Here is a 27,850-nt window from a genome sequence, read left to right on the forward strand (position 1 = left end):
AGAAACCCTCCTTGGTGCACTGCTAAAATTTGCTCAGGGCACGTACATGATGGTTGGAAGCACAAAACAACAGTCTGGGAGTCTGTTGTTGTAGAATATGATAGAATTCAACTAACATGCACCCTCTTGTGGCTTCTTTCTGTAACGGGGTGGAGAAGATGAGATGGTTTCTGTTGTGAAACAAGCAGGGGATCAACCTGATCTGCTCTTAAGAAAATATGGTGCTTCGGTGTGTCCGCTGTCCAGAGACACTGCTGCTGTGGGAGGGTTATGGGCTCTCCATGCAGAACGATCAAGCTTTTGTTCCAATAGTCAGCTGGTGTCTTCAACTTCTTATATTGTTTAGGGTTTTATTGTTCACCTTTAAGCATTATAAGTGTGCGGTAAGTTTTGGGTTTTTTTTACATAAGAGCTACTCGTGCTTCATTTGCTACAAACAGATATTCTTCTCGAATGTTTTTCAGAGTGGTTCATTCACCTTGGAAGGACACTTAAACGTGCAGGTGACCTCTCCTGTTGCACGGTTTGGGTTTACAGTGGCCAGCATTGGAGACATCAATGGGGATGGATATGAGGATATTGCAGTTGGAGCCCCTCTTGAAGATTGGCTTTCAAACGGCTCTTCTTTTGGCAGCATTTACATCTTTAACGGTGATAAAGACAACATCAAGAGCTCCTTTTCTCAAGTACGTGTCTTGTTGAGAATTGCCTCCGGTACACCTTAAGAGGGAAAAACTTGTGGTTTTGTAGGAGGAGGCTGGGAGGAAGGACTTCCACCTTTCATTTGCACTGATGGGGGAGAAACTTGCAGCTGTCAGATGGCTGATGTGACTCCACAGGTTTCTGCAGCAGAGCTGCTCCTTAACTGTGCTTATTCGCTTCTCTGCTTAGGCCAGGGAGCTGGATTCAGGTGCTGCCCATAGAACAGCAAAGGCTCTTCCAAGCTTGCCTGTCCATTACACAAGGTCAATATTTTGCATTTCAGGAGTGTCACGAATCACCCTCACAGCAGCTTCATGAAAATACATGTATTTTCCCAAGGGCAGGAGAGAGATCCTGACTTAGATTTTGTTGATGTTTACCCCTCCTTTTTAGAGAGTAAAAGCCTCTGAAATTTCTTCAGGACTTCAGTATTTTGGACAATCCATTGGTGGTGGCTTTGATCTCACTAATGATGGTGTCCGAGACATTACAGTAGGATCACTGGAGAACGTGATTATGCTCCGGTAGGTAATATGTGCTTTTTTTTAGTGTGCTGGGGCAATGCTACAAATATAGAATGTGTTCCAAGCACTGTGTAATGATTCTATTTTTAATTCAGCACCAGAGGGACATAAAGAAATATCTTTCTCAGTGCTAGAAATTATATAAAGTGTAAAGCTGTGAGTTCAAATTGCAAAGGCTTTTGCCTTCGTATGTCTAAAGCTTCGAACAAGTATGGGACAGTGAATATTAACTGATTAACATAGATCTAGGTCTCAGACCTTGATGTCTGCAATTCACTGATAATGTAGCTCATTTAGACAAAAAAAGGTATTCTTGACAGACCGTACCCCCTTCTCAATCAGACATCTGGTGGCCGAGTGACCCGTGGTGTTCGCAAAGGCGGAGACATGGCAGGCAGATTTAATTTTGTTCCTGCATTTTGTATTTGAAAACAAATTGCAGATAAAGAGAGAACTTGAACAGCTAGATAATGTCTTTATCTAATGGAAACAAAAACACCGTGTTTAATTCTGAAACTCTAGCCTATTGGTGTATTTTGGCTGCCTGTTCCTTCAGACTCTTGGGATTTTGTGTGTTCTGAACGTTCCCAGCAGAAACTGGAACTTCTGTAAATAGGCCAGGTGAAATACCATGGAAATACTGAGCAGTTCGTGCTGCCAAGCTTGCTTCAAACATTTCTGCTGTAACGTTTCAGTTCAGAAATCAATATCTGATGCTGTTCCTTATCTGTTTTTCACTGCCCAGCTCAAGACCAGTTGTCCACTTTCTCACCAGCATGAGATTCGACCCTGAGAGAATCCCAGTTTTCCAAAATAACAGCATTGTTACCGCAGAACTGTGTTTCGATCCAATCTCAGCTTTACCGGTGTCTCAACAAGGTAATCAATGGGAATTGCGATCAGATTGAAATCAACAGCCTTACGCTGTCCTCGGAAACTCAGCACTGAGGACAATTTCTGGTACGACTAACAAAGGACTTTGAAAATCTTGCAGCACTTGCACAGTTGTACGTTCTCTACACGGTGGATTTGGATGTGAAAATGGCAAACAGGAGAATGCGGTTTGGAGATGAGAACACGACGATGAGCGGGAAGCTGCTGGTCGGCCAGAACATGTGCGCTGAGCTGCAGCTTCACGCGCTGGTGGGTGACATTGGTCAGACAGCACGGAGCACGCTATCCAGGGGATGGCTGGGAGCCAAATGTAGAAAATGATCCAAAAAAATAACATTTGAAAAGTCCACTGATGGCTTTTAAACACAGTGGCCCAAAGAAAACGCCTGAGACAGAAGGTCCCTAAATAAGCCGGATCATAGGAGCTGGAACAGAGATGAGACTTCTGCATTTTAATGCCCAGATGTCTCATCAACTTCTTGTTCTTCTTTTCTCGTAGCCCTGTGACTCTGACTGTTTTTCCAGCGTTTTTCTGAGAGTTAAGCACGAGCTCTATAAGAAAAATGATAACACGGAGTTTGCTGTTCCTGTGCTGGATAGATACCGGCCATCAGAAAGGCATTTTCAGGTAACAAAACGCTAGCGAAGAGCTTTCTCTCTTTCCAGGGTGCAAAGCTTTTACTATTAGAAATATAAATTCGGTTTTCTTAGCCTTTGCATGTCATTTTCTGCCCCCAATACTGTATTCTAGGTAGACTTTAGGCCCAGGTTTTCCCCAGACACTCATATCTTGTTAAGAGAATCTTTACTGCTTTACTTTTGACCACGACATTTCTCTTGTGTTCCATATAAAACAGGATTAAATGCTGCCCGTGAAGAAGGCAGATGGTTTGTCTGCTTTGTAATGTACTTTTCAGATGTTGAGCTCTCCTTTGGAACTTATAAGACTTATTTGCTGGTAACAACTATACACTTTTCTAATGAAGAAATGTGTAAAATCATTAAAATAACATTTTTTTCATTTATTTTAGTTGTTGGTTTCAAATTTATACTTGACAGACCGCAAACTTCTAATAAACTTAGAGGTTGTTTGATACCCTCTCTCCTCTCTTGCAGTTTAGTAGCAAGATTCCTACAGCTTATCTGCCCTTTTCAGTCTGAAATCCAAATCACAGCTGCTGAAAAACATACCATAAAGCTCCATAAAGAGGCAGCTTTTGGTTACTTAATAGGAGTCTTTACCACAATTCAATATTTAATTAGCTGTCCATAAAGCACAGGACAGAGAAAGTAGGACGACATTTAGCACTGAGCACTAATGAGCACTAATTACTATAGCTGCAGTACTCCTAAGGATCATGATGTTGATTTATTTCTTAAGAATAATTAATGAGATTCTTGAGTGTTGGTCAGCATTGCTTAGTACTTCTGCACACACCATCTAATTATTAATTATCATTGAACTTCTCCAGAAATTTCAGCCACAGACGGTAGATTTTTATTGAAGAAAACTATTGCTAAAGGAAGCAGCCTTGTCTCTACAAGATAGTGTGACTATAACCTGGCACAGCAAATTAACATATTTATTCAAGAAAAACGATAATATCTTGAAAATAAATTAATATTATCACCCCGTGGCAATTGAGGGGTAAACAACTGGCATTTCTTTAACAAGGACCTGTCCCCAGTGAAGACTTTTTCATGTTATTGCTAGTAGCCCTTCTCCTGGGACTCGCGTTTAAAAACATCATCAATTTAGGACTGACTTATCACTAGAGGGTCTTTTATTTCCATCTTTTCCTTAACTGAGGTCATGGCCATTTTGGTTTCAGGGGTTGTGCGTGTACATGTAAGGATATTCTGCAGCTGCCATCTTAGAAAAATTCGGACTGTTAAAATGGGACTTGACCTGTGTTTGCTTTCAGTTGCCGTACAAGAAGGACTGCAGGAACGAGACGCTCTGTACCGCTCATTTAACCTTGACAAGTCACGTTCAGTGAGTCACAGGAGTCGTATTATCCGGATTTTGCATTCATATTAAAATGTCATCTTTGTGCATAAGATGTTTTCTGCAAATTCTCAGACGAGATTTGCTGTCCTTTGTTTACATTCCATTCAATTTGTCCTTTCCGTCACGTCAAATCACATCACACAGCGCTGTAGCTGCATCTCCATGGGCACGCTGGGCTGTTCTGGGAAACCTCGGAGGAAAGACCGAGGTTTAAACAACTACAGTCATCCCGAAATCACAATTCTGCATTTCATTGTGAACACGTGATTTTGTTTTAGGCTGATGGGACTGGATGATCTTTCGAGGTCCCTTCCAATCCCTAACATTCTGTGTCATGCACAGCACCAGAGCAAAGAGCTGCCCGGCTCCCACAGCCTCAAACAGAACAGCACCATCGCTTCATTGTAGAAAAACACCCTGGAAATTCACTGAAAAGCTGAAGTGGAACAATGTTTAAGAATCTATCTTGATGTAAAACAGAAATGATCAAATTTTACATAAAGTTTGGAGATGATGGCCTTCGATATTAAGAAGGAAGCATTTTCCTACACACCCTGAATACTGAATAATTAATTGGGCTATTGCACGATGCTGTGTGTGAAAGCATTTGGGGGCAGTAATTACCAGAACACTTCAGGCCTCTTATTTTATTAAATACCAACCCTTAGAAATCACGTCACCCATCTCATTTCTCTGTCTGCTTCTAGAACGGAATTGGTGCTCGGCCACACGAGAGAGGTGACCATGAACGTTTTGCTAACAAACAGTGGAGACGACTCGTACATGACAACCATGGTCTTGAACTATCCTAAAACGCTCCGTTTTAAGAAGGTGACTGTTGAGGTGAGGCTGTAGAACAGCTGGCAGCAGACTGCAGGAAGAAAACCCAGCACAGACCGCTATTAATTTACTACCCACATAAATCCTGAAGCACAGTCCAGGGAAGGAAGGGAACATTTCAGTTGTTAGGACTGAGAACTGGATTTATCTGATTTAAGACTCCCAAGCTTTTATTGGGCTATTTGGGCCTAATTTGTTTTATGGGAGCAGATGTAGACCGAGTTTAATTTCGCAGTCTGTTTTTATTTGATGTTAAAGAGCGTTCCCGTTCTGTTGGCAGCCGTCCTCTCCCGCTGTTCACTGTGGCCAACCAGCACCATTAACTTCTACGATCTTATCCTCCAACTGCAGAATTGGGTATCCAGTATTCAAAAAGACGACTGTAAGTACAGATTGTTATTTTCACTTTTGCCCTACCCCTTAATGATGCTCTGAGTAGCTGCTCTTGCATCCTTTATCTCTAAAATTAGGCCAGAGCCGCTATTCTTTCTAATTCAGCTTATGGCTGGGGTGCATTTTCTCAAGGCAAGAGATAATTTTCATTTTCCTGCATGTTACTTGATGTCTAATTTCTCCAGAAGGGAATGATGAGCAGAAAATACATTAGCCATCATGTTTTAACAGCACCCTGGGGAGTTAAGAGTATTTACAGGGTAATCAATCTTTTATTATGTCTTTCTCTTCCCTCTAAACAGGCAAAATTTTCAGTGATTTGGCAATTAGATGAAAGCATATTCCCAAATAAGCCTGTAATCACCGTTAATATCACCAAGTGAGTATTGCTATTTTCACTGCAAAATACATTGTGAACTGGAAAGGAAATACCAGAGTTCCTGCTCGGTGTTCATGCTGCTCATCAGCCACTGGCTACACAGCCCATACTTGTTCTCTTCAGCCTTCTAAAGCATTTGGATCCACATGAAAAATCTCTTTCCTTCCTCTATGATAACTTTAGCAAAAGATGGAGCATCCTTTAAGGTTCTAATTTAAGTGTAGTACATACTTAAAGCTTTTGTTTTCTGAAATGGCAAACTGGGTTCACATTCTCCTTCCTTAGCAGAGAGAACAGATGATTAAAATATATAATCCAGCTCTGTTCCAAGTAAAGCTTTCACTCTGAATAATTGGGATAAAAACGTATGCGCAGAGCATTATTCTGGAGTCAGGGCTTTCCAATGGGGGGAGGTTGCTGTTCAGATTCTTTTCTTGTCACCTCCCTCCCATTAAAATTTATGGGGACTAACTAGTACACAGCATTTTTTAAACAAAGAGCAGAGAGATAATAATGTAGTTTCATCCATCCTGCTTTTTTTAAGTGCAAATGAAAACAGCACCATCCTGACTGAAGAACACGTCCTGGACGTCAGATACGCATTCTCTGCAAGCCTCACCACGTAAGTTTTAAGAATGTTCAATTACATTACCTTACTTTAGTCAATTAGAGGAGAAAAAGATTGAGAGGGTGCCTGGTAAGATTCCAATGCAGTTTCCATCTTAATTTCAGCACTGCAGATTGTCAAGCTGTTTTCTGTGGTATTAAGACAGCAAAAAGTAGAGAGTTGAAATACAGAACAATAAAACTATATCATGGGGGGGTGCCCAGGGTTTCTAATTGCTCAACCTGTAAAAAACAGACATGAAGACAGGCTCAAAGACGGATCTAATTGATGGACTGCACATATACACAAATATAGACAGACTGCACAGACGTTCCCGCTACAACAAATCTGAGCACGCTACCTCTTAATCACTTAATGCATCTGGGGCCTTGGATGCACTGAATTTTAATAATAATCTTAATTCACTTCTCACTTGGTTTGATTTATCGTTCTCTTTAGACCAGATTCTTTAATGTACGTGAATGTTAGCGAAGGACTTCTTGAAAACAAAGAATTCAGATTTAATGTAAGTAAAGCTTCAAATGTAGGTCATCTGATCTATCTGCAATCAGCACTAAACAACACTTATTACCTTGTGCATTTTCTTTTGTAGATAAATGGAGAAAATGGCTTTAACGCTACCATCGAGCTACAGATTTGGGTTCCTATCAGTATTCAAGGTCAAAACATCATAGCAGTCAAAAACGCATCAGGAACACAGGTACTTTTTCTTATTTTTTTATCATCAAATACCTATTCTCTGGTCCTTAAGAGAGGGGGAAAAACCCCATATCATTGCAGATTAGAGTGTTTTAAAAATCTACATCACAAAAACTTTACATATTTACATTTTGTAGCATTATTCCAGGTACAAATTTTGCCAAACTGAACAACAGGTCAGTTTTACAACTGAGTCAAAAGGTGGGGTTCCCCTCTCTGTCCCAAACCTGAGGAACAACATTTACCTTTGTCCTCACTGTCCAGAACTGTATTTTCTTTTTTTCTTTAAAAAAGAATTTGTCAAAAAAAGCAATACAGTAAGAAAAGAACTTTTAATAATTTAAGACTAATAAGGTAAAAACATTTCTGTGGAATTAGAACATGAATTGGCCCTGAAGAAAGCTTTAGCCCTCCTCCTCAATGTCACTTCTCTCCCCACCATCACCTCTCAAAAAATGTACAAATGGAACCATGTTGAAGCAGAACTTTTTTTTTTTTAGACATTTTTGACGTGTTTTATACACAATGGTAACCAATTATAATATTTCTTCAATGTGCCAATGCTTTAAAAGATCATACATAAAAACCAGCAAAGGAGCGAGGCAGATTCAGCGCTGTTCTGGGGAACATCGCTGTTCGGCTCACTGGAACAGGCTGCTGTTCCGTAAAATGTCACCGGCAGACTCGAAGGTCAGAACTTCTTTGTGGAACTTCGTGAGCTGCTGCTTTGTTTTCCTCATGGAAGAATTCAGTTTTTTATGCTTGTAGGCCATGTCTTTCAAAAGTTTATCTGCCAAGTAGTGCAGCCAGAGGACGTTGCTGTGAGGGTGATAGCCAGTCCAGCTGTTGGAGTTCTCGGCTTTCATCTGCCTGTAGATATCGAACTGGTAGTCCCCCGTGCCTTCAAAGAGTTCTTCATCAGTGGAAAGGTCACAAAACACAGTTAACCCGTCTTTCTCCAGCCGAGACAAGGTATAATCTATGATGTTGACATGAATCCCTGCTGTGTGGATGGTGTGTGTCGTCCCGTTCAACACATAATGAAGTTCCTTTACATCCGTTTTCTTCACCAGCACGTTGCCCCAGTGCAAGTCTCTGTGCTCGAAGTGCAGCTCCTGCTCCGCCACGGCCAGGGCGGCCGTCACCTGCTGCAAAACGCTCTTTGCCGTTATCACTGAACTGAGACTGCTTCTCATGTTCTCCAAGTCCCTGCCCCCAAATTCAAACTCCAGTACCATGAAGAGCTGTTTGTCCCCAAAAAAGTCTGGCCGATCATTTTCTGATCCCCTTACTTCATGGTATTTGTCCCAGGCTTCCAGGAGGTACTTGGGATAGGCCCCTTGCACACAGTGTGCAGAGTACAAGGTGATGAACCCATCAGTCCTGTTCACAGATTCTTCAGACAGAAGACTGAGTTCTTTGGAAATTATTACCTCAGGCAGAATCTCTCCAAAGCTCTTTTGAGCTTCACCATTTACTCTTTCAGCCCCCTCAATGGGAATTACTTTCAAGGCCACAGGTCCTCTCTCACTGCCAATCTGGAAGACCTCTCCAAATACCCCTTCTCCAATTTTCTTGCAATCTTTCATCTTATCTAAAGGGATGCAATCCTCAAACGCCACAGGCCCTTCCTGGTGGCACTCCCCAAACACCTTCTCTGCATCCGTGAGCGCGAGCTCCAGGGCAGAACAGCAGCTCCTGGGAGCCAGCAGGAACATGGAGGAGGCCGACCAAGAGCAGCCCTGATCCTCACCAGCAGACGGGGTTGCTTGGTGCCCTGACAGCAGGGATTTCGCAGCAGGGGTACAAAGAACGCTGCTGCAGAAACTCTCTTCTGCCGTAACTTTCTTCTTCTTGTGGAAGGACAAAGACGCTCGAACTCTACCCCAGGAACAGGAGTTATTGAGGAGTGAACAATCATTGCCTTTTATGTCTACAGACATCTCCAGAACACCCTTCTTCATTCTTTTTTGCCTCACCTGTGGTCTGAAAAGGGAGTTGTTAGGCTGCTGCAGTCTCTTATTTTTGTGCCTTAGCGGACGGAGCCTCGTTTGCCTCCCCCAGCGGCTGGCGCTGAAGCCGCTGATGCAGGCTTTTCTACAGGTGCTTCCCCCTCCAGAAACAACCTTGGTACTTCTATATTTATTCTCCAGGGTTCCTTGAAGGTCCAAAGGAGACAGTGGCTGCTGGCAAGTGGGTTCAATATCAGCCTTTTTGTTGAGTTTCCCACTCGTCAGCCACACTGACACTTCATGAGGGTCCAAGACCACCACTGGCGTGAGCTGGTGCTGCTGGTTTTTGCCACTCTGACAGCACGAGCTTCCTGGTGTTGAGTCTCCTTTTAGATGATGAAATTGTTCATCGGGAGTGGCACTGACACACAGCACTGAGTGCTGTGGCTCCTTAGCGGGAGGCAGCGCTGCCCGCGGGCTGGGTGAGCTGTTCTGTGGGGACAGGGGAGCTTGTGCCCCGCGGGGTCCCTGCACCGACGCCCTCACAGCCCTGCAGGACCTCCGCAACCCCGGGTCCGCCTCGCTGCTCCTGCCCGCGCCGTCGGGACAAACCCGTCCAGCCTCCTCCCCCTCGCTGTCAGCCCCGGGCGACGGCGGGACGGGCTCCGGCTCTCCCCGCGGTGACTCCAGCGAGCTCTGGGCGCTGCCGGCCGAGTCCGATCGCTGCCTGCGCGGCGGGGAGCGGAGCCCCGGGCTGCCGTCCAGCCCCGAGCCGCCCTGCAGCGTGGTGCTGAACAGGGCCAGGGGGCCCGGCGGGGCCCGGCGGCGGCGGGACGGGCGGCGGAGGGCGCCCGGGGACGGCCACTGCGGGGTGCTGCACAGCAGGGGGCGCTGCGCCCCGCAGAGCGGCCCCTGGCGGCGGCGGGCGGCTCCGCGCGGGGCCGGGAGCGGCGACGGGGAGGGGACGAGCGGCGAACCCGGCGGGTCGTTCTCCTTCCCCGCGGTGCCGCCGCGGCGGGTCCGTAGGCGCCAGGGCCGAGCGGGGCGCTTACCCAGCGGCTGGCGGCGGCGCTTGCCGGGCGGCGAGAAGTCGGAGTCGTCGGAGAGGGCGCCAGAGCCGGCCGAGGCGGTGCTGGAACCGGCCGAGACGGTGCTGGAGCCGGCCGAACTGGAGCTGAACAGCCGCCTGCGGTCCTGCGGCGGCGAAATCCATCGGTCGGGCCGCGGTGGCGGGCGGAGGTGCCCGCCGCGCCGCGAGTACGTGCGGAACAGACGGACCTGGAGCGGCATCGCCCCGGGCCTCCCTGCCTGGCGGGACCGCGCCGCCCGTTCAAACGGGTCTCGCGAGAACGGGGCGGCCACGCCCCTCCGCGGGAAGGGGCGGGGACCACTGTTAAGCCCCGCCCCCGGACCAGCCCCTCCGCGGGAGAAGGGGCGGGGACCGCTGTTAGGCTCCGCCCCCCACCCTCCGCGGTTCTTGCGCGCGTTTTGCGCAACGTGCGGTTCAACGTGCGGTTCAACGTGCGGTTCAATGTGCGGTTTCAGGCGGCGACGCGGTGCTGGGTGAGGGGCGAAGCGAAGCCGGATCTCCGGGAGCGTTTCGGCCGCACCGGAGCAGAGGTGAGCGGGGCGCGCACCGGCTGCTGCTGCTGCGGGCGCGGGCACCCGCGGCGCCGGGGCTGAGCCGCTCCGCTCCGTTGCGTTGCAGGAGGTTCGGGACGTGCGGTATCAGGGCGTGTACTGCTCCATCCCGGCCGGCAGAGACACCGTCACCGTGACAGCAGAACTGTCTTTAACCAACGTGCACCAGGTACACACAAAAAACCACGCTCAGTCACCTTTGCTCAGTCTGTCACCTGCCACAGGCACAAGGGTTTCTCCCACAGCACAGTGCAGATGTTGCTCTACCACATGTGATGCTATTTTCTGCTATTTTCAACAGGGATGTTTTATTCAAGGGATGTTTTATTCATGGCAGTGTCTCCCAGGAGGCACTCGGCACTTAGAAGAGATGCTGCTGCGCTCTTCTCCCTTCCTGCAGAAATTGCTCTTGTGAAATAACTCCTACAGTACCACAAGCTTTCATCACTCCAGAGGAGTTCTCACAAGCGATGGTTTGTGTGAGGTTATATACACAGGACACAGCGTGGTGGCAGCACCGTACGGGCTGGTTCTCACAGTCTGAATAAGGACTTGCTGTTGCAACACAAGTTTTTCTGAAAAGCAACTGACAGTTTGTCCCTTTTATTCCTTTCTCCATAGTTTTTAAAAAGCAGAACTGTTTTGCTGGTCCCTGGAAAAATCACCTTCAACAGAGAACTCTATCTGGCGCTGACAGAAGAGAATCATCGTGCTGAGGTATCAGAGCATCACGTAGGCAGCTCGGTCCTTCGCCTGGGCAGGAATGAGTGAGGAATCCAGATGTGTGCATCAAGTGCCCAGGGTTAAATTCTGGACCTTTTGATGCAAACATCTGTTCTGCCATCGTATTTAGTGAAATCGGGTTTTGACTATAGAATATGAGCAGAGAGGGGATGTTTGCCGATGAATATCAGAAAAGTGTTTAGGTTTCAACTCTGTATATCTGACACTTGTGGCTAACACAGAGGCCTCCTGTCCTCTCTGGGACTTCCAGTGAACATTCCTTCTCTTTCCCTAGTGAAGTCATGCTCTTTAATCTGAAAGATTGTCACCGGTGATCGTTGTAATCGCCATAAACTCCTAAAGAAGATGGTAAATTTAACTCCCTTGACTAGGCTTGCAATTAATAAAAAGTAATTTCATATTGTATTGCAAAGTACCTGCGTAGGTAAACAGATGGTGCATCTCACACAGCTTAAAGGTTGAATGGTAACTCAGCTTTCTCGGTTAAATCTAACCAAGAAAAAACAACCCGCCGTGGTTCTGTTGCAGATCACCCTCGTCTTCCTGCAAGATGAAGTGTTTAATCTCTGGCCTGTTATCATAGGAAGCTGTGCCGGTGGACTTATCTTGCTGGCGTTCCTTACTGTGCTTCTCTGGAAAGTGGGTATCGCTAATGCACACACAGCAACACAGATCTTTCGGTTAGATATTTTTTTAAAGATTTCTCTAAGTATGAAAGGTATTTTCAAATGTGCACTGCAGGACATCTGCCACGTGCTGTTGTAAAACCTCAGTCTTACACTTTGGGCTATTTTGAGCATTGCAGTATGACCTCTCAGCTCCTGTTTTAAAGTGCTTTGCAGGATGTTATGAAGTGTTTATAGACGTTCTGAAGAGTTTTGAGCAACGTAGTTCTTCGGGCTCACAGCTCTGTCAGAATTCATACCTCACTGCATCCTGCATTCGCTCGTTCATTTATTGCAACCCTGAGAAGGAAAAACTTGACATTTTAGTTTAAAATTGTTTTAAGAAAAAGCAAAAATTAACGTACACACAAAGACTCAATAATTTCTTTTATTTTTTCCTCAGTGTGGCTTTTTCAAAAGAAACTTTAAAGCTATGATGGAGCAAGAAAATCTTCCTGAAAACTAAGCCGGCGGAAGCAGAAAGCTCTGTGCTCTTTCACCGGCTTTATGGAAAGAGAAGAGTCAAAGTCTGGCTGAGATGCAAACCAGTTCATATTCTCTGGTAGAGCTACAGTGCTCCGGACCTTGGGACTCTCCCAAATTGCTGTTTTGACCGTAGGGGCCCAGGTCTTTTGGGTAATGTACCCGTCTGCTTGTTTAATTTGAATTGACTGTTCAGTAGAGGGGCTGCCTGCTATTGATAAACCAGACTCCCCAGGAGAAATGTTGCTTTAATGTAGGAAAGATTAATCTTGGAGCCTGTTAGATGTATGTGTTGGATTTCAGACTGTGGTGTTGCGATGTTGACTGATTTTTAAATTGATTTTAGTACTGAGTAGCTTCTGAATAGATTGAGGTAGAAATGGATTAGTGGGAGCTTCCCTGCCATTGCTAATGAAAATGGAGAGACAAGCATTTTGCATGTATTTATATATATGTATTTGCGCATTTAAATACAGTAAAGTATGTCCCTGGTTGTTGGAATCAGAAGCGTGTGCATGTGGTGATTGCTTTTTTTGTACCTCCTAATCTTATTCCTGATTTGCCGTTTTCAGTTCCTTTCAAATCCTGATTTGGTCACAAATAAAAACCTGTATCCTGGAGCTCATTGCCAGGTCAGACCCCTCCCGATCCAGGGGATATTGCCCCAGGTTTGTGTGGTTGTGTTGCCGCTGGCCCTGCTGGGTGTGTGACCGGGGACTCCCGGCTGATCACACGTTATCAATAATTGCGATTTACAGGCTTTGGGGAAGGAAGGTCCCTGGCTGGACCCTGTGGCTTCAGCCAGTGCCTGGTGTTTCCTTTCCTGAGCAGTGAAATGATCTCAGCCCCATAAGGTGTTTGCTGTTGTTGAAGAAGGGCAAGTGCAGACGTTGGTACTATTCCTCTCTCGGTTTGCTCTGTCACTAATTGCGTGGTTGGTTTATTTCTCTTATGTTTGGCTACCCCTAAACCTCACACATTCTTACACGCAGCAGTAAATGAAAGATTTTTCATTCAGACCTTCAGGAGGCAAAAGTTCCCTGTCTGCTTTGGCTTAACCACTATTGCCTGATGGAAAACTAAAGTTGTGGTGTTGCTGCCCAGACCTTCTCCATTTCACAGCAAGTCCTGCCTGTTCTGCAGCACCTGCAGATCTCTACAGTCACATCATACTTGGTAAGCGTGGCCACAGAAAAGCTGTTGGTAGTTTTTTGATTACTCTCCTAAGGGAAGGAGCGTTAACTGTAGAAACAAGTGTTAAGAATAAGGAGCTGCAAGGAGAGTTTTCTTGAGGCTAAACAAGCTCATCTCTTTCAGCTAATCTTGTTATTCTCCCTCTTTCTCTCCTTTTTTTCTAGTTTCTTCTCTGAATTAAGTATCCCTCATTACTTGGATTACTTTTGTTGTCCCTTATGGCTGTCAAGGTCAGCTCTTGCAGTGGGTAATGCTATTTTCCTTTTTAGATGTTTTTTCTTCAGTGCATTATGGGGTTCTGTGACTTGTAATTTCCGATGAGTGCCATCCGACCATTTAATTCTTTGCAATTACTATAGTAGATGCCAAACACATTTGCAGTAATTGGATGGCACTTAGGGGATTAGTCAAGACTGCCAGGACTCACAGTCATCCAAACCACAGCTGGGCTCTTGTGCTGTTTCCATGGAAGCCTTGCTGCGTCTGCTGCTAAATTTGTTTGCAATCTGCGTTTTGAATAAAATCTCCTGTGCAAAATTCTTGTCAACATTTGTGGCCTTGCTGTGTGGCCCCGACTCTGGCAGTGACGATCGTGCCATCTCCCTGAATGGCAGCAGGTTTGCCAGTGACTCATTCAGAGTCATTAACCCTCTGACCCCAGCCCGGCTCACACCTTAACGGGCTGTTTGGGCTCCAGGTGTTGTCACTGCAGATCCTAGAGGGTCGTTCATGGTCTTTATGCATCACACAAAGGTGGCAGGTTTGTTATTCTGCCCTTGTCCATCGGGGAGACACGAGGCTGGGTGCTGCTGGTAGCCCAGGAGAGCAGGAACAGATGTTTGTTCTCTGCCCCGTGACTGGTGCTCATCACCCGTCCCCTGTCCCCGCTCTGAGTCCTGGCTTGGCTCCGTCACTCCAGGTTTGGTTATTACCTTCTGTTAGGTGACCTTGGCCTCGTAGATTTTGGCTATTTTTGCGATGATCTGACCAAGAAGCAGGAGATATGAAGGCGAGTGATGATGGACAAGAGCTGATGTATCCAAGAGAGCTCTTTAATTGTATCCTGGAAGGGGAGAACGGGATGCATCCTGTGATGCTATTTTAATCAGGAGTGATACCAGCTGCTTGTGTCTTTCTCATACGCCAGGAAAATTTGCAAGCCTTGGGCTACAATTCCCTGAGCGTGTTCAGGCACTGACAGGTTTGTGTATTGAAGGGTGGGAGTGCAGTGGTTTAGCAGGAGAGAGTGAAGTGGAAGTTTGCAGCTCAGGAAAGCTTATCAGGAAAAGGGTTTAAGTAGTTCTTCATTATTAAGTGCCAGTTGCTGACGTAAGAGCATCAGATCAGAGCTGTGAAGTGCTTTGCTGGGCTTGAGAGCCTGGTGGGGCGGCTTTATTTGGAGGCTAATTGAATTGCAGCTCAAAAGAGACATTTCCTGTCATTTATTATAACGGTGAATGAGCTGGAATGGAGCAGCGCTGCCGCAAGCAGGTTGCTCAGCTCTCTGCCAGTTTGGCTCCAGTCTGGTCCCGGCACAGCTGGGACACATCAGCCTCTCAGGTGGTGACACAGAGCTGGTTTAGAGCATCCCCAGCCTCCGGAGCTGAGCTCCGCTGCCAGGCTGATCTTCCCAGCTCAGGAACCATAAGCATTGGCCAAGAGGTAAAAAAGCGATGTTCAGGAGCAGGGTTTCACCTTTTAGTCAGTGTTAATGTGAATACGTATTTTGTTAAAACCAATCAGCTTTCAGGCCTTTGGTTTTACATCCCCCACTGATGTTTTAGTGACTGACCTCGGAAGGTGAAGACATTGCAGTCCAGCTCTGCGTGATGCTGCTGATCCAGCTATCGCTGCACTCCGTCTCCTAGCGTTATTCTATGTGCATTTTTGTTCCATTTCTGTTATCTGACTCAGCACCAGCTCTCTCACAGAACAGGGCATGATGGATTAGTTTGATTAGATGTGCAGTGTTTTTCTGTCCTCTTCCTGAAGCGCCTTCACTTCTTGGGTTGAGGGACAGGAGTGGATAAACACCCCAGCTAATGATAACAAGACCTGCACGTGGTTTGGGAGATTCAAGACTTGGGGGAGCAAGCTGGAACACATTCAAAGGCTGAAAATGGCTCTCCTGGAAACGATGAGCTAAATATACTCTGAAACTTCAACACGCTTCGATTCCTCACTCTTAGGGACACAATCAGATGCTCCTATGGGTAACGACAAAGACACTTTCCACAGATTCCCTTTCTAGGCAAAAGAAATGTTTTCCTAAGAACTCCCAAAAGAAAGATTCCCCCTGCGGCTGGATGTTCAGGGGTCCTCATTAGGACAAATGTTGAAGCTGATTTTTGTCAGTTTTTCATTGACAAGCAGCAACTTCTTATTTACACTGCAAAGTCACAGTGAGGATTAAAGAGAAGCTGGATGGAGCATTTTTCACTGCAGGCCGCACACGTTTGTGTTCTTGCATCCAAACCCATCATCTTCAGAAAGCAGCTTATGGTTGATGTTGCTGATTTCCGTATGTTTCTGTGTGCATGAGCTGTGGTTTAAGAGCGACTTCCTCCTCCAACCTGTTCAACCCTTCCCCTTATGTTTTTTTAAGATATCGACCTACAAGTATAATACTATGAGAAAAAAACACTAATAGAGAGCTGACCTCTGCTTTTTCCGATGCCCATTTCCTTTCCAAAATAGTTTATCTCCTACTTACATCCCCTGCTCCTCATCTCCTTTCTATTTTCAGTAGCTGCTCTGGCGCCTGTTTCTGAGGGATGATGCATCTGCATCGCTCAGGCGTTTGCTGCAGGAGCATTTCCAGGGTGTCTCAGCATCTTGTGAGTCAACCCTGGTGTGTTTGGGAGCCGATGTTCCCTGGCGATAGCTCAGCAAAGGGTGGGCTGGGGGTCACTGGGGGAATCAGTGCCTGGGGGTGATGGTTTGGAACAGAAAGGGGCAGGATCAGCAGTCTGGTGAACGGCCAGGGCTGTCTGCCGTTGCCTGGAAAACGCACCGTCTCTTTTGGGTGCAATTTAAAGATATTATTGGGCTGAAACGTTTCTATGCTACAATGTCATAAAGACATAGATGTGACCCTGCTGTGTTTCAAGTGCCGCCGTGTCGGGGCAAGGGTCTGAGGTTTAATTTCCATAGTCCCTTTATGTGGTATTTACGGGCTCGTGACTGGGCTGAGCTCAGCTCTGGGGAGCTGAACGCCAAAATGTTACTGACAGGTGGAAGGAAACATAGATAAGGAGCAGCTTAGGCAGGCAGGGCTGTGCATCTGTGACTGCGTGTGAATAACGAGCAAAAACGTTACCATGAGCACTGTCCACCCTTTTGGTTTAAGTAACGATCATTTCAAATGCCTCTGTTAGACTGGAAGTCACCACTTGCACTACTCACTAGTGAACAACTCTTATCTCAGCGAGGGTTAAACTATTCATTTCCCTCTGGTATTTCATCAGACAGTATGTTCTGTATCTATATGTGCCCAGCCCTCACCGTGCATTTTAGTGAGATGTGATGCTGATTGATCCCTTAACCACACGCAGAATTTATTTATTAGTTTCTCAGCTGGGTTTTGGATGGGAAGATGTGGTAGCCGGGCAGGTATTTTGGATGACTGGTAGGGACCGAAGTTCTTGTTGCAACTGGGTGCTGTGTCGTCATGTAAAGGCTGAAGAGAGGTTTAAATAGTGAACAGGGAGAGACTGCAGCTCTGTCGCCCCGGGTGCTGTAACACAGCTTCATGCTATAACATGTTTCACTATAAATGTTCTATGGCTGTCAGGGAGAGCGTGAAGCTCAGGAGCAAAACTGAGGCGAGGGCTTCCCCAGAGGATAAATGAGCTGGAAAGCAGCTAAGGAAGGATCTTGTGTTAGCGCAGCTGCCGGTTTCTGACCCGAAAGCTGCTGTCGGCGAGCAGCTGACGGGAGGGAGGAGATCAGCCTCTGAAGGGGCTGGTGTGTCGGGTTTCCATGCAGAGCACGTGTGGATAATGCGAGTGGCGGACGCCCCTGGTGCTCCAGAGCACGGGGTGAGCTGGGAGCATGGGGCAGGTGGCTTGGAAGGGTTTATTTCTATCGCTTTTTGATTATAAAACAGAGAAATACGTCATTGCGAAGAACAAGAAGGTGGGGATTCTCTACCGAGTGGTGCAGCTCTCCATCCTGGCTTACCTGGTGGGGTAAGAATCACCCTGCGTTTCACACACCGCTGCGGGTGCCTTTGCTTGCTGTGTTGTGAGGGTGGGTGTGGGATACTCTGCATGCAGCGACAGCTTGCTGTGCCTTATGATTTTAATGCAGGTAGTTCTGCTTGTTTATACAGCTGCATTTTGTAATGTCTAATAGACTTTTATCTGCTTTTTCACCTGCTAATGACTGCTCGATTCGGCTCTACCTTCCAGATTAACGTAGAGTTAAAAATAGATCAAACGGCACTATGGCTTTGTGCTGCATTATTTATGCCTTTATTTCTATACTTGATGGGAATGGTGCCAAACCTTAACACCTGACTCATTAGAAACAATAGCATTTATGGCCGTGGTTGCTGAGCCATGGGACAAACCCGGCTTGTCTGCACAGCATGACATGCTCAAGTCTAAATGGGAGGGAAGCGAGCACAAAGTGGTGGATTTCTTTGCCGGAGTGGGCTGCAGCAGCTGGGACTGCGGAGGCTGAGGCAGCGTGAATGTCGGCTGCCTTGCGTTCATTGCAGAGCAGGGCGAGCTGGCGTGGGGACAAAGCACCTCAGAAACGGCCCAGTTCTGCAAGAGCCGCTCGCGCTGACATGGAACGAACACAGCGATGCTCCTTGCGGGCTCAGACCGGAAATTATGCAGCCTATGCGATGCCTGCGCTGTTGCTTCCTGAGTTTCTGAGGCTTTGCAGAATGTGATTCGGAGGTCTCTGCCCTCACCGTCTGTGCTTCTGAGTCCCTTCACCTTTCTCGCACCTCGTGTTTTCACTGATTAAATATAGCAGAGTCATTTTTACGTGCTGAGTTTATTTATAGCAAGGTGCACAGCTCCAGAGCCTGCTTTAGCTAGCAGGGCAGAGCTGGAGTCTCAGCAGTCTGGCATGTATTAGCTGCTAAAGGAGGAATCCTGCAGATAACGTTGCCGAGGACACATCCCCTGTCCGGGAGGGGTATAACATGACCAGTGACCGTGAGTGTTCAGAGACTGGGCCATACAGGCTATTTTTTTTCCCTGGGTATCTGTTGCTTTCCACAAACCTTTGGCACCGTCACTGGTGGTGCCCGCGGTGACTCCATGGTGGCCGATGTCAAAGCGGGGGTCAGCGTCACTCTGGTGTCTGACGGCTTCATTCCGCACCCAGTCAGAGGCTGGCTTGGGGCTTGTGATCGTCAAACCCCGCTGGATCTTTTCTTGTGTGTAGCTGCCGTTTCTTCCCCAATTCACTGTGAAAAATGTAAGATTCTGCTGTTTGAGCCCTCCTGGGAGAGAAAAGCAGTGCTCTTGGGAAAACAAGGAAAGTAGGAAACTTCTCAGGGGTGGGGAATGTTGTTATTCAGGCTTGTCACAAGTAGCAGGTGAGGGGCAGCACGTCAGTGCTGCTCAGCCCTTGGTGGCCGCTTTCCTTTCCTGTGTGCAGCAGAGCTCTGCAAAGGGAGCTCTGCAGCCCACGCAGCCTGCGTCCCTCCCAAAACCTGCCCCAGTGCCCTTTGCTTCTTCAAAGGGCTGGGTGATTTGTTATCTTGGCATTTGGCAGTGTTGTGGAGCAGCTGGATGCATTTCATTTAACACAGAGAGGGTTTCACGCAGCTCTCGCTGCTCCCAGCGGGGAGAAGTGGCCCAGGGTCCCTGCACTGCTTGGCTGGGCAGCCGCTCTTCCAGCTGTGCCAGTGAGGAGCCTGAGCACAGAGGGCAGGGTGTGATCAGGCTGTTACCATCACCCTGGCCTACGAAAGATCCTGTATCCAGCTGAGAGTGTTCCCTACAGGTTTCTGTTGGTGATGTTCAGCTCACCTGCAGGAGTTGCATCTCCCCAGCCGTGACCAGTTGCTGGACTGGCAGCCTAACAGCAGCCGCTAAAATGGGAGTGAGTGTATATTTGTGAAACCAGCTACACTCTTCACTGCAACTTGCAAAAGCTTATATTATTTTTCATCTTGAGGAACACAGAGCCCTGCCCTCCCCTCTGTCCATTGAGGTTGCTGGACGTAGCACAGGACAGGGAGGCTGGTTTGGTTTGCAACCCCATGACCAGTTATTACACTTACCCTGCATGTGGGGTCTTGGTCCTGACTTTTCCACCAGTGCTGTAGATATCCACAACTTGTGTCAAAGAGTTTATTCTAAATTTGTAGTAGTAGTTGCAGAGGGTTTGGTGTCATTGGCTTGTTTTGATTTGCCCTTGAATGATGTTTGGCCTTGGTGTAAATCTCTCACCCCACTTGCTGCTGCCTGCTGTGTTCTCCACAGGTGGGTGTTTGTTGTCAAGAAAGGCTATCAGGACACGGACACGTCCCTGCAGAGCTCGGTCATCACCAAGCTGAAAGGCGTAGCCTTCACCAACACCTCGGAGCTGGGGGAGAGGCTGTGGGACGTCGCAGACTACGTCATCCCTCCACAGGTTGGCATCACCTCTGCTAGAAAGTGATTGTCCAGCGTGGCTGCTGCTGGAAGTGCTGAAGTGATGTATCCAGGTCTTTCCCGTGAATAAGCAGGAGGTGGACTACAAGAAAGCGATGCTGGGTCTTCTCTTAGGTCTTTCCAGCAAATATCAAGGCAGCCTTGTCTCTCTCACAAAGGTCCGTGCTGTTTGGCCAGCAGAACCATGCAGCAGGAGTCCCGGGGATGTCAGTGGGACTGCTCGGCTGAGCAGAGCGTCTGCTTGCCTGGGCTCATCTCCGCTCCTGGGCGTGCACAGAATGGTTTGTGTTGGATGGGACCTTTAAAGATCATCTAGTCAGGTGCCCTGTCACAGGCAGAGAAACTGTGGAGCAATTTGAGTGATGAGGGTTGCTTGAAATGTGTCTGGCTAAACCTGCCTTGCTGCTTCCTTGACTTGGATGAAGTGAGATGCATAGCTGATGCTTCATTGGAAGAGGTGGCAGCAGATGTGGCCCGGCACCAGGCTGGAAGTTGCCCAGCTGTGCTTGCCAGGGTCTGTCTGTGCTTGTCCTGCTCATGTCTGCCATGTGCGTGGAGATGTGTGAAGGGAAAATCAGGATCCTGTGCTGACAAGGGGTAGAAAGCTGTAAATGGATGGAAACAGAAGAGAGGGAGATGTGACTGTTCTGCGGAGAACTGCATCCTCCTTGTAACAGGTGCTTTAAGAGTAAAACAGGTTTTCTAACTATTCCTGCTTTACTTTGTTTATTCTAGGGTGAAAATGTCTTCTTTGTCATGACGAATCTGATTGTGACCCCAAACCAGAGGCAAGCCACGTGTCCTGAGGTAGGAAGAACTGAGCCCCTTGGCCCCCAGACCCCTACAAAACCGGGGGTAAGAACTGACAGAGGACACCTGGGGAACAACGAACACTGAAGGATGAAAGGCGAATGGTTTTTGTCTGTAGTGTAACATCTCAGCTGGGAAAACTCGGGCTGGTTACTGCAAACCTGGGAGGTTCAGCTGCCTTAGTTTCCAGAGGCACTGATCATGTAGAGTCTTGCTGACTCTGGCCAGCTGGAGATGAGACCAGAGCAGTGATTGCTCAGGGTCAGAAAAGGCCATGGGAAAACAACTTTGAGGTGACTTGCTCTACTTAAGGGTAGAGGAGACTTTCCAAGAGCCCCATCGTGGGAAGGGCTGAACATTCAGGCTTTTGTTACCTTCAGGACATGAGAGGGTGTTTTGTAACTTCCAGAACATGCCTCATGGGCCAGAGGCATGAGGTCTTTCCCTGTTCTGCTGAAATGCCCTCTGCAGACATGGTTCAGAACGAGCTGGGGCCTGGGGGAGGACACTGGCTGGCTGGGGAGGGTTGTCTCCATGTAGCAGCGATGAATTTTCCATATCAGGAGGAGAGGGGCAGTCCAGGCCCAGAGCACGGCTCACTTGTTCAGGACGTGGCTGTCCTCTAGTGGCTGCATTAACCCAAGAAGGGTAATTTTGAGCTCAGAAAGCTTATGGCTTAAATCAAAGGTAGGGTTGTCTCTTAGGGTGAAGTGCTGTGGCCTCCTGCTTGGTTTTGGTGAGTGGTGGGTGATGTCTGGGTTTTTCCACAGCCTGTGCCTCTCCAGACTGAGCAGAGCCCCAAAGCAACAGCTGAACCACAGTGTTGTGATGGTGTGACACTGCCCAGCTGTTTGCACAACCTACAGCTGCCGCTTCAGCTGCACGTTTTCAGTGTTCACCATCCTATAGAGGATTCACCCCACATCAGCAGCAGTGTCTTACCCCTCTGAGCCTTGTGTCCTGCCACAGGTCTCACTTCTGTCCTCTTGCGCTTTGCAGAGTGCCAGCATTCCCGATGCCGTGTGTCAAAAGGACGGGGACTGCCCGGCCGGGGAAGCGGTGGTGGCCGGCAATGGTAAGTGAGAGTCCCTCCTCTTGTCCTGTTTCTGGTGGAGACGGGTGCCTTTAGAGGCATCAGCCAGGTTACAACCCCAGAGATCTCTGATGACAGAGAGCAGCAAGGACTTTCTTTGCTTTACGACCTTTTATTAAGATTGCTGCCTTGCCTACAGCTCTGTGGTGGCTGGGCCAGAGCACCCTGGGCTGGTCAGAGAAAGAACACAAGTGTTTGCTCCAGCTGAGACTCTTTCACAGCAGGGAGGGCTGAGGGTGGCAGTGAAAAGCACCTGATTCTCATGTGCCCTGTAGACAAGGAGAGGAGGTGGCTGCTCTGCGTGACCTCTTCTGTGATGTCTGTGCTGCAGGGGTTAAGACTGGCCGTTGTTTGAAAGACAGGGACAGCATCAGAGGGACTTGTGAGATACTGGCCTGGTGCCCAGTGGAGAAAAGATCCAAGCTCAAGTACGTGGCTGCCCTGTGCTGTTTCCAGGCTTGAGTCGCTTGGCTTGTGTGTCATTGAGGGTGGTTTCTGGGTTCCCTCTGCTTGGGCACTTGCTTGAATGTTGGCTGCTGCAGTGCTGGGAGGAGCTCCGTGGCCGCCTGCACCCCCTGAACCCCCTACCGGGCTCACTGGCTGTCCCAGGGCTGTCCCAGCCCTCGGTGCTTCCCCTCAGCCCACACACTCCTCACCAACTCCTTGCTGGCAGTGTGGGGAAAAGCAGCTGTTTCTGAGATAGCAATTCCAGTTTAAACATGCAGAGAGGGTACGAATGTAAACCAGGTAACAAACCTTCTCTTGCAGGAAACCACTTCTCGCCGCGGCAGAAAACTTCACTGTTTACATCAAGAACTCAATCCGTTTCCCCAAGTTTAAGTTCTCCAAGTAAGTGCACGTAGTCGGAGATCCCCCTGTCCTTTCCATCCCAGAGCAAATAACCACAGTTTGCTCCACTGTCCTCCTGCCTGAGGGTTAGGGTGGGAGATGGACATTCCCTCTTCCAAAGTGCAGGGGGAGGCCTTTGGCTTCCGGCTGTGTGAGAACAAGGAGAAAATGCGGGTTCAGATCTTGGGGTCAGGCTGTTCTTCACCAGATGAGGTCTGCGATGGCTCCTACAGCACAGGATGCACCAGAGCTCCTAAGGCAGATGGATCTGGCCGCCGGCCAGTGCATGATCAGGTTCCTGAGCTGCTTCTGCTCCCAAATATTCCTCCTCTTCCATAAAAATGAAGGTGCTTGGACAAGGTTGAGAAAATGCAGATCTAAAAATACTTGTTTCCATTTGCTGCTGAAGGAGTGTGTTCTTGCTTTTCTGACCTAGACGTTTCTAGCATCTTTTTTCCTTGAGAAAACTAAGTGGATGCTCCGTGTGAGTCCTTCCTTGCGCCCAGATTCAGCTGGGCCAGTCCCTGTCCAGCCTGGATGTGTGTTTTGGGTGGGCATCCTGCTTTCCCTGGGCCAGCAGCGGAGAGGCTCGCAGGGTGACGAGGCTGGTGACAAGGTGCCATTTCTGTTGTGCATGAACGATGTTGGAGGAGTCTCTTGTCTCTGCAGTCTTGGTGGCGTAGGCTGTGTAGGCAAGCAGAGGAGACAAGGTGGTTTTTCCCCTTCCCTACATGCAGGACAAATGTGCTGGCAACCAACAACGAGTCCTACCTGAAGAGCTGCCGCTACAGCACGGAGCATCCGTACTGTCCCATCTTCCTCCTTGGGAACATCGTTGAGTGGGCTGGGAGTGACTTCCAGGGAATGGCTTTGGAGGTAGGAGTGTCCCTTGGGCCCGTGTGGCTTCCCAGCTGGCCATACTGGGAGCCCCTGGCTGGGGTTTGCCTCCTGCCCAGCTTCTGTCTGTGTCAACTTGTCCCTGCATTAAAGAGCCTCTTCTCTACTGCAGTATGTTACAGCCACTTAAATAAATGAAATCAGCATCCTGCTATGAGAAATCTCAGATGGCAGCACAGGGAAAGCGAGAGTTGTGTGTAACGTGATTAATATCTTAAGCATGAACTTAGCCCATCCAGAAGTGTGTGTGCTCGTGCCTGTGACCAGAAATGCGGCTGTTCTTGTCCCCGGGGAAAACTTCCCCAAGTATCTGACAAACTTGAAGACACATTGATTGACCTAAACTTAAAAAACTCACACTGTCTCTCTCTTTCGTTAAGGGTGGTGTGATAGGAATTCAGATTGAATGGAACTGTGATCTTGATAAAGCCCCTTCTGAATGTAATCCTCACTATTCTTTTAGCCGGCTGGATAACAAGTTTGCAGAAAAGTCCATCTCTTCTGGGTACAACTTCAGGTAAGTAAGGAGGAGAATACAGTTCAGTACTGGGGTCAGGCTGAGCTGGTTTGGAGCTTGGCAGGGAAGTACCACCTAAAACTATGTTTAATGGAAGAACAGATCTGTTGGAACAGATAAGGGAATTCATATGGGTTCTTCTGTGTGGGGCATAGGACGGAGTTAAAATCAGCACTGTTCTATTCCAGGTTTGCCAAATATTACCGGGATGCTGAGGGGGTCGACTACCGGACGCTCATGAAAGCGTATGGAATCCGCTTTGATGTGATGGTGAACGGCAAGGTGAGGTCCCAGGCCAGAATTTTCTGAGCATGGAGAGGAAGAAGAGGGGAGAGCCCTCTCAGCACAGAGATAGCTCTGGGGTGACAACAGTCTCACTGGCTTGTTGTAGGAAAGGGCTCCTGCCATTCTTCCATGTGGAGCTAACCCTGCACAGGGAAGGACATGACCTGGAGTGTGGATGAGTCTGCATCTCTTCTAAATCTAAAAACAGGCTCATGTGAAGTCCAGTGAAAGTAACTATGCCCCAGAGACTTGTTTTCCATGCAGAAAAAGATAAGCCTAATGCAGGATGACGCAAGCTTAGAAATGCAGCCATGGACAGTTGGATCTGAGACACACAGACCTTTAGCCTGCAAGATCATTCAGTGCAAATCTATGGTTCTGCCTGCTTGTTGCAAACAAAACACACCCACAGGAGCCTCCCCCGTGTGATACCAAACCCTTAAGATGTTTCTTGGGTTGTTTTTTCACCAAGTGCTTCATGACCTTTTTTCTTTTAGGCAGGGAAATTTAACATCATCCCCACTATTATCAATATCGGCTCAGGGCTTGCTCTCATGGGAGCGGTAAGTGAATGTGCTTTCTTAAAGTAACATATTGGGACCCAGATTGGTCATTTAGCTGTTCTGAGGATAAAAATGGGATAGTTGATTTATATCTTCTTCAGTAGAGTTTTTGCTACTCTGCCTGCTCAGTCAGGTGTGTGCCTGTGTCCTGGCTTAAAGGCATTTGTCAATGTACCTTGTGGTCTAAGATTACATGGAGTATGAAGGAAAACACAGCCCCTAGAAGTTATTCTTTAATTAATGCTCATTGCTAATGAGATCAGAACATTTCCTCTTTTACTCCAAACATAAACCACAAGTTCTTTCTGTTTGCAGGGAGCTTTCTTTTGTGACTTGGTGCTGCTGTATCTGATTAAAAAGAGTAACTTCTATCGAGGCAAAAAGTATGAGGAAGTAAAGTAAGTGGGCTTGGCTTTTGTGTTTAAATGTAATGATTTTATTGTTATGACTAATAGAAATAGGAGATACAAGAGCACAGTAAACTTTAATGGCAAACAAAGGCCAATTCCAGGAAATTATATTCCTCAAGTGAGTTTAGCCAAGTTCCTCCCTCTGTAATTCATTATTGCAGTTTGCTGGGGAGGGAAGGAACCTGCTGTGTCACAGCTGGGCTGGAAACAGCCTCGCACTGTTGGTCCATGATGACTGTGGGTGGAACTGGGCAGCTCCAAGAGCCTCATGAAACGGAGAACTGGGGCTGTATCTGTAGGGAGGGTGACAGCCTTTGTGGCATGGTGTGGCAAGCCTGGCTGGGAGACTTTTTCCCTGTGTTGTCTCCTGAAGCAGAAATAGTCCGTGTGCCTTGTCTGTCACCTTTGCTTGTCTCCTCAGGTCCAGTTCCAGGAAATCGTTATCCAGCCCCGCGCTGAATGGGAATCAGAGCCCTGAGCAGCTCGGGGGGCTCTAGGCACAGCAATGGCTCTGCCAGCTGGACTCACATTCCAGGGAAACCACGCAGGTGTGAAATCACACCGGGACTGGGAGGTGGAGACAGCCCAGATCAGATCTACTCTCTATTATTGGGATTCTCAGAGGAAAAAAAACTCCTTTAAAGAACACCTTCCTTTCCCTGAGATGTTCTTTGGTATCCTGAGCTTGCAACAGTGTGTTGTCAATATGGATTTATAAATGGATTTTATAAAAGGAAAAAGAAGGCACCAAATGAATGGGTTTGTATCTCGATCTATTTGTCCCTACAACAATAGCCAGCGTTATCCCGTGGCTGTGCTTCGCTTCCATGCGCCAAAGAGCCGTGATGCGACCCAGCACTGGCACTTGAGGAGGGCTGAGATCCAACCCGTCTCCTACTCCCCTGCCTGTGGCCGCAGCTGCCACCTCTCGCTTGTGTGACTCACAAGATGAAGCTGTAAAGCAGCAGGACGGCTCTTGTTGGGAAGCGCGATGAAGTTCAGCAGCTCTCGGAGCATGGGGGAAAGAGGATGATTATCCTGTAACACCTTGGGCCTGTGTCCGAGCAGGGGCAGTCGCTGTTAGGGCTAGAAACGGTGCTTCACCAGGAAAGCCTTCGCAGCAGCTGCAACGAGGCGCTGTGCTCGTCTCAGGACCAGCAGAAGGTCCTGCCGCAGCTCCTGGTGGAGAATTGCCCGTCCCCCTCACCCGCTGCCACCAGCTCCACTTGTAGTTGGCCCAGAGAACCATTTTGGAGCACAGAACAGGTGACGGGTATTTTGAAGTAAGGCAGGACACACATTTCTGTGGTTGGCATTGGGGAGAAAAGGGGTTAATGCACTGAAAAGCAGCGTGGTGCTGGAGTATCTGCATGGAGATGGTCTTGGGTTCTCCCTCCTTTGTTTAGCGGTTGGTTTAATTTGCTCGGGATTGTCCTTTTCTGCATCGCTTACCAATCGTTCATGGTGGGGAGAGATCCGGATGGGGGACCTAATGCTTATGCCTTTTTTCATAGTACATTGAGCTGTACTGCAGAACTGAAGTCTTCACGCCCCCCAAATTCCGTAGAATATTTTCCTTCTTTATATCATCTGTTTAGCACGATTCCCATAACCGTTGTTGATCAAACATAACCAGATTCCCTCTCAGGAGCTTCTTTATTTTTTTTCCTCCTTGTATTAATGTACAGCAATAAAATTTATCACTTCAGGGGAATGTTCCCTGAGACTCTTCTGCAAAGTGTGTTCTTTAGGTTGCACACCCCACCTTCTCTTTGTGATACACACTAATGCTAAGCAAGCCAGTTATGAGTAGAGCAAGTATTTGAATACCTGTTAATGGGCAGCAAGTGCTGGTTGTTTTCTGAGGCCATGAATCTGTCAAAGCATAAACTACTGTGGGAATTCCAACCTTGATAATATTTTTCCCCCAGAAGGAAACACCACTGAGGTAATGTTTATAGTACCAAATCTACCTTTTGTATAAACCTGCATTTCACAAGTTGATTTTTTCTGTAAAATATTTTAAACTATTTTATGGTATAAAATCTGTGTAC

At 47.7% G+C, this 27,850-nt stretch overlaps 3 protein-coding genes across 7 annotated transcripts in view; 2 read left to right on the forward strand and 1 right to left on the reverse strand.

Moving 5' to 3' along the window:
• Positions 1-16,637, forward strand: part of ITGAE (integrin subunit alpha E) — a 29,365-nt gene extending 12,728 nt beyond the window's left edge. The window contains exons 19-36 of one of the 4 annotated variants that reach the window (XR_011741958.1): positions 465-686; positions 1,096-1,226; positions 1,972-2,105; positions 2,221-2,369; positions 2,620-2,748; positions 4,046-4,116; positions 4,839-4,974; positions 5,252-5,353; positions 5,667-5,743; positions 6,288-6,365; positions 6,810-6,876; positions 6,964-7,071; positions 10,568-10,642; positions 10,731-10,832; positions 11,285-11,380; positions 11,936-12,046; positions 12,476-12,708; positions 13,574-16,637. Coding sequence is in view for 3 of the 4 variants with exons in the window: in XM_071817094.1 (XP_071673195.1) it covers positions 465-686; positions 1,096-1,226; positions 1,972-2,105; positions 2,221-2,369; positions 2,620-2,748; positions 4,046-4,116; positions 4,839-4,974; positions 5,252-5,353; positions 5,667-5,743; positions 6,288-6,365; positions 6,810-6,876; positions 6,964-7,071; positions 10,568-10,642; positions 10,731-10,832; positions 11,285-11,380; positions 11,936-12,046; positions 12,476-12,538 (1,851 nt within the window). In the remaining variant the exon portion in view is untranslated. Of the gene's footprint in view, positions 1-464; positions 687-1,095; positions 1,227-1,971; positions 2,106-2,220; positions 2,370-2,619; positions 2,749-4,045; positions 4,117-4,838; positions 4,975-5,251; positions 5,354-5,666; positions 5,744-6,262; positions 6,366-6,809; positions 6,877-6,963; positions 7,072-10,567; positions 10,643-10,730; positions 10,833-11,284; positions 11,381-11,935; positions 12,047-12,475; positions 13,063-13,573 lie in introns of those variants that run through there. The other 3 variants (XM_071817094.1, XM_071817095.1, XM_071817096.1) reach the window with 3 other exon arrangements.
• HASPIN (histone H3 associated protein kinase) lies at positions 7,545-10,370 on the reverse strand. Its single transcript, XM_065853039.2, has one exon. The coding sequence runs from the start codon at positions 10,310-10,312 to the stop codon at positions 7,712-7,714; it is 2,601 nt and encodes an 866-aa protein (XP_065709111.1). The 5' UTR covers positions 10,313-10,370; the 3' UTR covers positions 7,545-7,711.
• A 56-nt stretch (positions 16,638-16,693) lies between the features above and the next one.
• On the forward strand, positions 16,694-27,528 carry P2RX5 (purinergic receptor P2X 5). Of its 2 annotated transcripts, none has more exons than XM_065853040.2 (12): positions 16,694-17,939; positions 20,202-20,352; positions 21,108-21,227; positions 22,182-22,257; positions 22,607-22,703; positions 23,044-23,124; positions 23,862-24,000; positions 24,402-24,538; positions 24,727-24,820; positions 25,321-25,386; positions 25,702-25,784; positions 26,218-27,528. In XM_065853040.2, exons 1-12 carry the CDS (start codon positions 17,803-17,805, stop codon positions 26,291-26,293), a joined length of 1,257 nt encoding a protein of 418 aa, XP_065709112.1. In that variant the 5' UTR covers positions 16,694-17,802; the 3' UTR covers positions 26,294-27,528. The 2 variants fall into 2 exon arrangements, with proteins under 2 accessions (XP_065709112.1, XP_065709113.1); XM_065853041.2 differs by having other exon boundaries at positions 21,108-21,179.
• Positions 27,529-27,850: the final 322 nt, after the last annotated feature.

The sequence above is a fragment of the Patagioenas fasciata genome, chromosome 19 (genome assembly GCF_037038585.1).
Source record: "Patagioenas fasciata isolate bPatFas1 chromosome 19, bPatFas1.hap1, whole genome shotgun sequence".
NCBI lineage: Eukaryota > Metazoa > Chordata > Aves > Columbiformes > Columbidae > Patagioenas > Patagioenas fasciata.